This window comes from Biomphalaria glabrata, chromosome 15, assembly GCF_947242115.1.
Source record: "Biomphalaria glabrata chromosome 15, xgBioGlab47.1, whole genome shotgun sequence".
In the NCBI taxonomy this organism is placed as follows: Eukaryota; Metazoa; Mollusca; class Gastropoda; family Planorbidae; genus Biomphalaria; species Biomphalaria glabrata.
Window position 1 is genome coordinate 26,331,741 of NC_074725.1, and position 13,780 is coordinate 26,345,520.

General features: G+C 39.7%; 1 protein-coding gene across 1 annotated transcript in view; it reads left to right on the top strand.

Moving 5' to 3' along the window:
* The window catches only part of LOC106063671 (uncharacterized), a 71,034-nt gene that overhangs the window by 11,577 nt on the left and 45,677 nt on the right, over positions 1 to 13,780 (top strand). Inside the window, exon 2 of the mRNA XM_056012744.1 lies at positions 168 to 481. Within this exon, the coding sequence (XP_055868719.1) occupies positions 356 to 481 (126 nt within the window). The 5' untranslated portion in view covers positions 168 to 355. The remainder of the gene's footprint in view (positions 1 to 167; positions 482 to 13,780) is intronic.

The window sequence follows — 13,780 nt, forward strand, 5'->3', positions numbered from 1 at the left end:
ATGGCAGTAATTAGCGGTTCTTTCTCTTTCTTAATCTTTGTTTTTAAGAACTATTCTTTTTTCCTATTACATGTTACCATTTGGCTCTGCTGTTCTTTAATATTAGCAAAACGTTTTTTAAACTGTAGCAATTATTTATTTTTATAACATGTTGCTTTTGTTTTCAGAGATTGATCTGGTAAAGATGGGTCCATTTTGTATTAAAGAGAACTATTACATTATACATAAAATAACTTTATTGTTTTGTCGAATCATGGCCTATGATTGAATGGAGCCTCAACGTCATGATTTGGCTCTGAATATGAATACACTTTTGGGTCTTGTGTTGGCAATTTAGTGAATTTTGTCCATCATAATGTCGTGGTCAGCGTATTCAGGACATTCAGGGAATAGCAGCCGCAGTGCTGGAAGTGGCACATCCATGTCTCAGCCGGATCTCAGACCAGCCATCAGAGGGGGACCTGGGAAGAAACGTTTCACTGTGAGTACACTCTTCCTTAACTTTGGGAATGTATGTGCGCTTAGTGTGTACATGTGTGAGCGTGCGACCCCAGGTCTATTTTTTATCTATTTTTATCTGTATTTCAATCTGTGTACTTTATATAGGCCAGGCTAGAATAATTTAATTTAGTGTCTTTTCTTCTTACATAGGTCAGTGCTGTATGTTTTTAGTTTCCGCTATTTGTAACCATCTTTTAGTTTTAGTCTTTTTGTGTTTTACTCGTGGAGGAAAAGTATTTTTTAAAATAGTTAACTAGTCTTAGAGTTGTTGGCACTGTTTCCATTTCTTTGTCCCTGATTAGTTCTACGTATTTTTGTCTTTAGCGCTTAGGTTAGGTTAGTAGTTATTTTCTAATTTCAGTCTAAGCGCAAGTCTAGAAGCGGTATAAGGTCCCTGTACGAGTTTAGAACATAAATATCTTTCTTCTTCCTTTTTGTATTTTTGTAAGATTTAATTTTTAAGATTCTCTTTTTTCTGCAGTTTACTTTGATATATAATGTTGGGTAGTCCGTGTCTTGAGTGGTCTGCTGGGATTTATTAAAGTGTAGGGTAAAGTACAAATTAGGATTCTCATTAGCGAGGTTTAGTTTTAGAAAATTAGCATGACGTCATGTTCTCTGATATGTTCGCGGGGCCGGATATAAGCTAGCAACAAACACGTTGAAAGCCCCTTTTCTTTCACGCTGACAGTCGTGTCATGATTAAGTGAAGTTTTGTGTTGTGTTTATATTGTGCTTATATTCAGCTTGGATTGCCTGTGTGACAGGTGGGGAAATGTGACGTGTGTTTGGCACGTTTTATGTCTAGGGGATGATTATTTTTAATGCTATCACACCCCCACTTATCAGCATATGAATCGGGAGCAGACACGCAACGAGACAAAGCAATGAAAGATAGATACAAAAGTTAAAATAAAGGATATTTATTTACATAAATATACATATAATAATAAAAGGGGGAGGGTTTGCATCTATCTCTAGTATATCCTATATTTAATCATCACTCTTGCACATAATAAGAGAGTATGTCACTTTGTCCTCTGGCTTAGCTGGTATTCCTGTTGATGTCGCAGCTGGCTGTGTCCTGGCTTGAGGTTCTGCAGCTGGAGGTGGCGCTCTAGCGGATAGAGGGACGCCGGCGATATAGTTCTTGTGGAGTCTCAGTCCCAAGTTCTAGTTCTAGTATCTGTAGTGGGCACAGTATGGCGGGTGGCCGGATACCGTGGGCACAAGGTTACTGCGGGCAGAGCTGATCTGCCGTGGGCAGTGTAGGTAACAGGATATGTCCAGTGAGTTGCAGAGGGTTGGCGTAGCTATGACGTCTCGCACAGATCTGACTCTATAGGGACGTCGCGCCTAACAGCTTGATAGGTGGGCTGTCGAATAGGCGGGCAATGCCGATAGCGCCAAGTGGTAGAGTTGAGTAGATCTCAGTAGGCAAATGCAGCGCTGAATAGCACTAAGCACAACTGCCGGTAAATAGATCGTTGATCCAATAACTAGGCAATAGGTGATAGGCAAATAGGCAGGTAAGTAATCCGATAAATAGACAGACACCTGAGGGAGGCTGCGGATAAATAAAGACAAGTTAGGACATGTCTCTCATACATCTTATCGATGCCCTCGACTGAGGTGCATTCGTCAGATTGGTAAAATTGCTTTAGAGCATAAAGGGGAGATGATGACAAATGGGATTTGGAAAATAGATGGCAGATAGTAGCAATATAAAAATGTACATGAAAGAGAACGTAATAATATAAAAATGTACATAGAAGGGGAAATAATAATCTCAAATAAACAACACAGGTGGGTAAAGAAAGAAAAAGGGGGGGGGGTGAGTTGGGCGGTGGTCAGAGACCGAGACGCTTTGTTTGCATATGACCGTGGGTCGAGAACAATGGAGCGTGCTTGAATGTCCCTTCAAGCGGCGCAACTCTCATTAGAGTAAAATGAGTAAAGGGGAGATAATCCATTACAGGGAAGATAATTCATATCTCTTTTCTAGACGCAGTATCAGTGCGCTAGTAAGATTATCAAGGCTGTCAACCGAGATAAAAGAAATAAAATAAGATGTACAAGTATATACATGGTTGCATCAACGATCAATTGAGCAACGTAGCATTAATAGATTAATGCAATACATAAATAAATACATAGGACATGTTTATGTTTTCTACTTACGCCAGTGAGAAATACACAGTGCACTAATTAAATATAAATGAACTAAGCAAAATACACATGATAATATCCAATGGAAATAGCACAAAGTAATTGAGATGGAACTTGTGATTAAGTTCGGCTTACCACCAGGTATTCCTCTTGGAGAAAGAATGAGTGATATAGTCCAGACTCGATAGCTCAGCTCGAATGAGAAAGAGAGGGTCTGACTTTATTTAATCTACTTATATATGCCTGGGAAATGTGGGCGGACACAGGAAACGTCCTAGGCTAAGAATTAGCTTACACGTGGGTGAAGTCCGACAAGCGTCACACCTTGGAGTACCACGCGGTGTATTGACCCGTGTAATCTCTTAGATCAAAGAGGGACGTGGGGGGGAAGAGTGACCTGCATTCCACCCAAGGGGGGGGGGGTCAATCGCGGCGGACATCCGCGGATAAGACTAAAGAGAACGTGTCTATCTTTGCCCCGGTCAAGGGCAGATAAATGAAAGGACTGGCCTAATTTTCTCCAAGGTGGTGTCAACCGCGACCGTCCTTCAGACATCCGGCGGGCAAGCTAAAAGAGATTGTGTGTGTACCTTTCCCCGATCAAGGGCAGATGAATGAAAGGACGCGCTTTAGCTATCTCCAATGTGGTCAACTAAGTCTAGCCTGGAGCGGAAAAGGTGGTGAGGGTGGAGAATTCAGGGGTAGGATGGGGAAATAATTAAAATAAAATAAATAAATAATGAAAAATAATAATTAATGCTGTGATAAATTTGAGTGACTCTGACAGCGAGTTTTTGACTTGTCACAGCCTGCTATCCTTACTGCCATTAGTCTGCCATCGCCTTCTTGTACCTTTTTTTTGTTGTATTTTAAGCTTAGGTCTAGTGGGTATTTAGAGTTGTTTGGTAACTGATAGATCTAGGTAGTAGGCAGGAATTAGAGTATTTTATTGGGGTTTGCCAGTTTTGGGTTTAGTCTGAGATTATTTTTTTTAGATTTTAGGTTAAGTAAAGTAAGTACTAGTTTATTGTTTTGTGTTCCATTGATTAGGGTTGATCGAGTGGAGTATTTTGGTATTTAAGTTTTTAATTGATTTATTATTATTGTTTTGTTTAATTTCTTTAAGAGATAATGTACTTGTCTTAGGGTTTATTTGTTTGATATATATATATTGTTGTAACTCTCTAGGGCAGGCACTCAACGAAAGACAGGTCGGCAACAGTAAACGATGTATTTATTTATTATAACTAGTATAAGCAACAACAAATAGTAATAGTTACTAGTTAGACTTGGACGTCTGCTACAAAGTCACAGGGAGTAATATGTCTTAAGTTCTAAGAGTCCTACTTCATACCAGAACACAGAACAGACCACCGACATACTTCCCAGTGTCGCTCCAGGTCTCCCACACAGTTTCCTAGTATCAGACAGGACAGCACTCAGCACCAGACTGTTCAGACTCCCATGACTTTTTAGCCGGCTAACAACAGTCCTTCTTCCTGTCTCTATATGTCTTTCACTAGTCGTGTTCAGTAGTGCTCAGATGCGCACCATTAGTGTAGCGCTGGAGCGTGGTTACAACATTGCCCCCTTCTCAGATCTGTTCGTCCCGAACAGATTCAGGTGCCCTACAGGGTGGTGGACGTTGGTCAGTGCAGGTGGAGGTCGGTCTGTGGGAGCTACAGACGGCAGGGAGCGTGTTCCCCACAAAGCGATCCACACTGCTCTCTGCAGGTGCCGTTTTCTCCTTCTCCAGTTGACCAAGTTTCTTTCGACACGATGTCGCTAACGTGGCCTCTCCATCCTGACGGTTGTCGCTGGCGTCAGCCACCTGACACATCGAGTGGTAGTGACAGCTCTTGTTGTTGTTAATGCAGTTGATTCAGAACTGCGCTTCATCAGACCCTTTCTAAGGATGACTCGTGAAAGAGCTGTAGACCCACATGAAGCCACGCTGTTTAACAAACTGTCAGCCTCAGCCGTCTCAGGGAGAATTGTCTGTAAGGCACCTTTACAACGTTTCAGGTGCAAAAGTCCATCAGCTGCAGGGTTATTCTGACCACCTTCAGGGCCTCTCTCGCTGGTGAAAACAGAAGTATCGAAGTCCACTGGTTTCAGACCCTGTTGATGAGTTTCCTGACATTTGCACTCCCTTCGTGAAGCACCGCATGTACAGTTGTTGCTTACCGCCTGAATGCAACAATCAAAATTCAAGTTCCCCTCGTAGGCACTGGCAGATCGACAGGGGTCCTTAAGGTCCAAAGTGACAGGCTCTAACGCAGGCTCAAAGTTGTCCTGCTCTCTTCGGGTCGTTGTAGCACTCAAAACTGGTACAGCAAAAGTTTCAGTCGCGTAGCAGACTTCTTCTATTGCTTCAACTGTCTCTTTCTGTTCATCTGCGTTTTTCTTGTTAACATTGACGCATTCTTTGTAACTATAAGTACAGCCACAGTCTTGAATGAGTAACGGTTCATTGTTGTTGAATGATGGACTCCTCTCTCTTACTGGATTGACCTGGCCTTGCACGTTACGTATCAGTTTGTCCATAGAATGATTCATAGAATTCTGGAAAGTACAAAGTTCACATAACCAGTTTTGTATGGTGTTCAGCACCTCACCAATATCTGGTTCTATCTCAAACACATATGTTTCCGGATCCTCCCCTTCATCAACAAGGGCCCGCCAAAGACTGGCTCTCATTTTTTCTTTGTCACAGAAGATCCTCAGCTCCCTGTCTCGGAGCTCCTCTTTTAACTGTTTACAGCTAAGTTCATCTAGCTTCCTAAGCGTTGTCATTCTTATCCTTTTGTTGAGCTGCCTAAATCACACTTCGACACCAGTTGTTGTAACTCTCTAGGGCAGGCACTCAACGAAAGACAGGTCGGCAACAGTAAACGATGTATTTATTTATTATAACTAGTATAAGCATCAACAAATAGTAATAGTTACTAGTTAGACTTGGACGTCTGCTATAAAGTCACAGGGAGTAATATGTCTAAGTTCTAAGAGTCCTACTTCATACCAGAACACAGAACAGACCACCGACACACTTCCCAGTGTCGCTCCAGGTCTCCCACACACTTTCCTAGTATCACACAGGACAGCACTCAGCACCAGACTGTTCAGACTCCCATGACTTTTAGCCGGCTCACAACAGTCCTTCTTCCTGTCTCTATATGTCTTTCACTAGTCGTGTTCAGTAGTGCTCAGATGCGCACCATTAGTGTAGCGCGGGAGCGGGGTTACAACAATATTATTGATTTTAGGTCAATTCGTGTAGTGTAAATAAAAGTGTATATAACTTGTCTGATAAATCTAGTTTCATCATTTCCTTTTAATAGCTTAGTTTAGTTTAGTTCAATTTGATAGTTAATTGTGCGGTCTAATCGCCCAGGCGAAGGCCGCCCTTTGGTCGCAGACCGGAGTGCACAGATCGGACCCACACGGTAGAGTTACCACCAACCTACCGGTTAAATAAAATCTGTTTAGCAGATAAAGGTCTAGTGCCTCCTGACCTGCTAACACATGTTTGAGTATGTTTTGGAATGTGAGACTCTGTATATGTGGGTGTTTGCAGGGGCGGACTGGATGTCCAAATCGACCCAGGCATTTCTATACAATCAGGCCCGTAAATTACATATCTTTTGATGGAGATCCAATTATAGGTCCTCAAAGTCATTATATTACTTTGAGCATCGATAACTGTTCACATACATACAATGAGCTCTGTATTTCTATAAAAAAAAAAAACAACATAGCCCTTATGTTGCATTTTAATCGCCCAGTGTGTAGTCCCTACTAGTAGCACCGTCTATGGATGTAGACTATTACATTATTTCGAATAATTTATTAAATTAAATTACAATTACACTGTAGAGAGATTTAAGAGGGCCCCGTTTGTAAAAGAATATTATAAAACCTGTAACAATTTAATACATAGTGGCATCCATGCGGACCTTTCTGTGGTCCTACTAGCCCATTTGGGTACCGGCCCACCGGGCATTTGCCCGAATGCCCATATAGCCAGACCGCCCCTGGGTGTTTGTATGTTCGTTGTTTCTGTATGTGTTTATGTCTGAGCTTGCTCGTGTTTTTGAAGTACTTTCAGATACATACTCTTGGAGCATTTTATGTTTTTTTTTCAGATATGTGTGTTAGCGTGAATGAAATGTGTGTGTATGTGTGTCGAGGTATTAAGGGTGGGGGGTGGCAAATGAAGGAACATACTAATGTCAATGTCACTGTCAATGTTAATGTCAATGTCCAATTTTTGGTGCAAATAATTTTCTATCAGCTTAATAGAACATTCCATGATGATTTTACTTTATTAACGAAAAAAAATAGAAGTAAGTATTAGGCGTGGAGGCTGTCAGGTTAAGCGCTTGGATTCCGAACGGGGGTCCCGGGCTCGAATCCTGGTGAAATTTCGGGATCTTTGGGCACCTCTGAGTCCATCCAGCTCTAATGGGTACCTGGCATTAGTTGGAGAAAAGTAAAGGCGGTTGGTCGTTGTGCAGTGCAAATGATACCCTTGATAACCTTAGGCCATAGAAAAACAGATGACCTTTACATCATCTGCTCTATAGACCACAAGGTCTGAAAGGGAAACTTTACATTACTTTAAATATTAGAGCATGGGCCTTGATAGACGAGCTTAAATTTTGAGCCTAAATATGGAAGTAAATTATAATTAGAGGCTCCAAAGGGAAAATAGTCCAGACACGCCTCGTGTCCTGGCCATTTCCCACTCACACTTCAAGGTCATGGCTACACAGTTTGCAGATTGTAACACATTTTTACATTCGCCTCGGCAACTTAAAAAAATGAACAGTGAGGGACTTATTGGTGAGACTACAAAATTTTCTTATAGTGATAATAAAATAAAAATAGAATTTTAAAGGTGACTGACATTCATGTTGGTTATTTAGTCTGGTCCACTAATCAACCGAGATGTCTTGTGTTTGGTTATAATGCAGTGCCGTGTATTTCAGTAAGATTATTAAATTTTAACATTTAGAATTTGATTTTTAAAAAGCTGAATACTGTGAATTCAAATTTTGTCATATTTATTTTATAATTAAATTCTACAAATCACACTCATTAATATATATATATATATATATATATATATATATATATATATATATATATATATATATATATATATATATATATATATATATATATATATATATATATATATATATATATATATAAGAAGGGTAGATAACTTGTAAAACTAAATTTACATGTTTTTAATTATAATTTGTTTCCCTTGATACTATTTAAAAAGCACAGCGCCAGAATAAGCAACAATTACTTCTGAGTAAAACTATTTGTTAATGAATCACAATTAGAAAACACATAAAATTGAATGCATGTGAATAAATGTACTTAGCACTACAGCTTAGACTTGATGTGCAAGGCAGACTGGTTGTGTTCAAACTATGGTCACAATGATCTCGGGTTTGGACCCTGCTCATCTCTTGTCTTTTTTTCTACGCCCATGGAATCTGATGGCCAGTTTGTTTTAGCTTTTTCAGGAAGTCGCTTTCATTCTCATAGATCGACATTATTAATGGATTTTCAAAGAAAGTTATGAAAACAGATCAATGTGTAATTTTTTTATATTTCGGATTAACCCTTCACATCCTGCTATGATGGTTTAATGGATGCACTTATATATGATGTATTGTATTTTTTTAAATCGATAATTTATTACATAATTGTGTATAGTCGCATAAGTTTAGAGTATTATAACTTTGAGCTGCTCCGGTCTGGAAAGCAGCAATATTTTTTCCACACGTATTATTATTTATAGCTTTTATATAGAGCTACTTTCATCCTTATAGCATGCTCAGAGCGCTTTGGTCCAATCTCATTTGTGGTCCCGTGGGGGGGGGGGGGGGAGGGGGTATCTAGGAGTTGGTTTTCCGTGCTGCCTTTGGGCTCTCAGTAAACACAACTCTGCCCGAGTCTGGTGTCGAACCTCGAGCCCTCTTCTAGGTAGCCAAGCCAAGTTGAAACGCACTTAGCCTCTTGACCACGCTTCCCAAATATAGTGGATGTTCCTGTCAAGTTAGTTAAGATCTAAGAACCTAAAATCAAGATTATCCCATTTAAAAAATGTTGGATATCAACAACTTCCACTGCTACTATTGGTCGCCTGAAATCAAACTCTTTTCTTATGAGTACATTTACTGTAAGCATTAGCTCCCTTTAATATCTTGACACTATCGTCATTAAATTAACTTGCCTCCCCTGTTCAAGCGCACACACACACACACACACACACACTTCGTGTAATTATTTTCTAATTATTTTTAACGTGAACAAAATGATAGGAGATAGGTGACATGCGCAGACTGAAGGGAGATAGGTGACATGCGCAGACTGAAGGGAGATAGGTGACATGCGCAGACTGAAGGGAGATAGGTGACATGCGCAGACTGAAGGGAGATAGGTGACATGCGCAGACTGAAGGGAGATAGGTGACATGCGCAGACTGAAGGGAGATAGGTGACATGCGCAGACTGAAGGGAGATAGGTGACATGCGCAGACTGAAGGGAGATAGGTGACATGAGCAGACTGAAGGGAGATAGGTGACATGCGCAGACTGAAGGGAGATAGGTGACATGCGCAGACTGAAGGGAGATAGGTGACATGAGCAGACTGAAGGGAGATAGGTGACATGCGCAGACTGAAGGGAGATAGGTGACATGCGCAGACTGAAGGGAGATAGGTGACATGCGCAGACTGAAGGGAGATAGGTGACATGCGCAGACTGAAGGGAGATAGGTGACATGCGCAGACTGAAGGGAGATAGGTGACATGCGCAGACTGAAGGGAGATAGGTGACATGCGCAGACTGAAGGGAGATAGGTGACTAGAGGTCGGATAAGAATTGGGGGAGGGGGGTTTTCAAGGATCAAGGCCGGTCTTAAGCCACTGCAACCATGGGCGTAGCCAGGATTTTTTTTTGGGGGGGGGTGAATTTTTTTCTCCCCCCCCCCCCGACCCCCCCCCCCCCGGCGAAAAAAAATTATATCTATTTATGTGTGTGTGTGTGCGTACAAAATCTTTATTACATTCTGAACCTTCATTCTTTCGGAAGACGTTTATTGTGCCCTAGAATAGGTTCTTCCATGAGTTAGTGGAAAAATTGTAGATTCTCCGACATTACTAGCAAAGGGTTCTGGGGGAGCTCCCCCAGCGCGGGGCGAAGCCCCGCCGCCAAGCACTATTTCTGGTATTGAAAGCCAACAAAATGCATATTCTGAGGTATCTACACTGCATTTTTCTACTATTAAAAAGTTCTATTTCAAAAACCTAATGTGCTATTCTTACTGACTTAAACCCTCCATCGTCGTTCGGCGCATTTGCCATCAAGCTGTTTCCATAAAATTATAGACTCCCGCCATTACTAGCAAGGGGGTCTGGGGGAGCGCTAGGAGCTCCCCATCGCGGGGCAAAGCCCCGCCGCCAAGCACTATTTCTGGTATTGAAAGCCAACAAAATGCATATTCTGAGGTATCTACACTGCATTTTCCTGCTATTAAAAAGTTTTATTTCAAAAACCTAATGTGATATTCTTACTGACTTAGACCCTCCTACGCCGTTCGGAGCATTTGACGTCAAGCTGTTTCCATAAAAATCTGTCACTGGTAATGTCTGAAGCTTCTTCCCACCTACTACGAGGACCTCCATGAATGAGTGGCGTCAAGTTGTACTAGGATATCATTGCAACTCTTCTTATGCTTAATTCATTTTGTCGGAGAACATGTCCCGCAAACCTCATACGTCGTTCTCTCACAATCTTACTAAGGGGTCGACTCCCAGTTCGGCATAGGATTTCCTTGATTTAGACCCGATCTCTATAACTGACTCCTAAAATCTGTCTTAGCCATTTTTGTTGAGCTACATTTAGTGTTTTTCGATTTCGGTAGATGACTATTCACTGCAGTTTATTAATGGAGCCCTGCCACTGGTAAAAATGTGTAACCTCTCTTAAAGGGAAACTCCGATAGTTTTTCAAATTTTAGTTATTGACATATTTAAATTCTGCGTAAAAAGTTGTAATAGTAAACATTATATCATTTTTTATTTAAATGCTCGGAAAATTTTATATTTAATAAATTAGACAGAAAATTCTCCACGCCCCCAAAAAAACGGGGTTCTGCGAGATGTTTTTAGTTTTTAAAAACGTGACGTCACGAAGGTGCTGGCTAAATATAGATCTAGACCTATATAACCGATAAACTCTCTAGTCTAGATCTAGACCTATCGGATCGCATTTATTGTTACGCTTCACAGCTAGATCTAGTCTCCACGTTGATTTATAATCGGTCATTGTTTATAAACCTCTATTTCTACTTGAAGAAAATTAAATATTGTTCTTCAGCTTGTTGCAGTAGTTCCAATCACAAAGATAAAATCAGCAAGTATGCTGATACAGAAATTAGTGTCTCTTTTCATTTGTTTCCAAGAGATGAAGTTTTAAAGGGAAAATGGGGAAAATTTATTCGCCTGAAGAGCAAATATTTTACAAAGGCATTAGCTAATTCCTGTTTATGCTCAAACCATTTTGAGAGAAGCTGTTTCAGCAACTTCACTGCTGTGGAAATGGGATTTAAAAAAAAAATTGAAGTTAATACCAGGTGCAGTACCAACAATACATTGGATTTCCAGGCCAAAGAATTCAATTAATGATACTACTGAGACATTTTAAACAACTGAAGTTCATAAATATAAATGAAATCAGATTTGTGAGCTAGAAATTTACTACGAATACTAGATCTACTATTAAATTTCTTATTTAATAAGTAGATCTATCGTCTACGAAACTCAATTCCAACTTTTTAACTTTTGACTTGGGGGTGTGTCTCGCCGGCTGAGCCAGCGTCAAGCTCTCTCATCACTTTTTCCATGTCAACCAATGTTAGGTCGAAACAGCACAAAAAAATCATAATTTTCTTACGGTCAAACATACAGTCATAATTTATACACCATTAGAAATTTCTTTTAAAGTATTTTAATGATGTAATAACGAAAATTTTTTTTTATCAAAGATAATTTCTTTTTCGCCTCCCTATCAATGAGTATCAATAGGATTTGAGTGCACCGTCGTGACGTCACACAGAAATTCAGTGAAAATCTGACTGTTTTGGATGCGCAGAAAAATTATGTCACAAAAACATCAATTACTAAGTTATTCTTGCAAATAAAAAAAAAAGAATAATATATTCATTATCTATAAATCAAAACACATATTATATCAAAAATTGTCAAAACCATCGGAGTTTCCCTTTAAATACGCTCTTGGAATTAAGTGACTGTAGTTTGCTTTAGATTTTATATCGAAAAGAGAAGTTTTAACGTTAAAATCTTCTGTTGGGGGTTTTCCACCTCAAAATGCTCTGTAGGGGGATCTTAAACTCAAAACCATCTGGAGGGGTACTTGGCTACGCTCAAATAATTTTAGTCTGTAATTTGCTTTTTTTTTATATTGAAGATGTATTTTTAGCAACAAACCCCTCTGAATGGGGGTTTAAACTTAAAACCCCTTTCGGCATTTTGAGTGCGTAATTTGCTTTTTTTCTTACACTGAAGATGTATTTAAATTTATTCCAAACCCCACTGGAGGGGAGTTTAAACTCAAAACCCCTTTGACTACACTCATAACATTTTTAGTGTATAATTTGCTTTGTTTTTATTATCAAAGAGATATTTTTTACCTTCAAACCCCGCTGAAGTGGGGTTTAAACTCAAAACTGAGTCAAAAAAATTTAGCCACGCTCATAAAATTTTGAGTGAGTAATTAGCTTTTTTTTTTATATTAAAGAGGGGGTTTATCGTAAATTTTAGACGGGGTTTTAAAATCAAAATCCTCCTTAACTGTGCTCTTGGAATTAGGGGATTTTCGTTTGCATTTGTTTTTGTTTTGTTTTAAAGCTCAAAACCCCTGGTAGGGGGTTTTAAACTCAAAACCCCTAGTAGGTTTTTTTTTTAACTCGACCCCCTCTGGTAGGGGTTTTAAACTCGACCCCCCCCCCCCCCCCCCCCCGATAGGGGTTTTTAAACTCGAACCCCCCTGGAAGGGGGTTTTAAACTCAAAACCCCCTGGTAGGGGGTTTTAAACTCAAAACCCCTTTGGTTGTGCTTGGGCAAGTGATGGTTTAGTATTAAAATCTCACCTAAAATAAACAAAATCAAAGCAAAAAATCAGTCACTAAATTCCGACTCCCCATCTTCGGGGGGGGGGGGGATTTCATTTCGGGGGGGGGGGGTTTGAACCCCAAACCCCCCCCCCTTTCTACGCCCATGACTGCAACCTATGCGGTCACAGTGGGCCCCGCGCTTTCATAGGCCCCGCGCTAAGTATATCTGTAATTGCATAATCATGCACAATATACGAAAAAGTCGTGGAAATTATTACTAAAAATTTCATGAAAAATAGACAAAGTTGTTATATGCACTAATTTTCTATGGAAAACACAAATCTTACGCGAATAAAAAAAAGCATTGTCAGCTTTCATATTTAAATAAAAATATAATAATACTGCGAATTTTAACCGAAACGAAAGTTCCAATAGAACTAGAATACGTTTTTAAAACGATCAAAACCCGAAAATGAGAACATAATCAATTCTAGTGAGACAGCTAAAACAAATTCTATGAAGAATGCAAAAACTGCAGTGGTGAATGTCGTTAGAGAAGAAGAAAATGATGTAACACTAACAACTGATCAACATGTCGTAAGAAATGAAGACAATAATGTAATAACTGATCAACATGTAGTTATCGATAATGAGCTAAATGTGGTCGATTCATTGAGAAATCTGGATTATCCTGACATGTGTCTAGAAAAATGGTAAGATCTTGTATTGACTATTTATTACAAAAAGGTCCACGTGAGATTACTTTGGAGAATTTTCCGAAAAATAAGGATGGTAGACATTTCTCTTATGTGCATTGCAAACCAAACCTGAGTAATGGTGAAAGTGTTTTGCGTCCTTGGCTGATAAATTCTGTGTCAGCAGACAAGATCTATTGTTTCTATTGTCGTCTACTGGAAAAACAAAAAGTTCCTTTTTAAATGAAGGGTTTGAC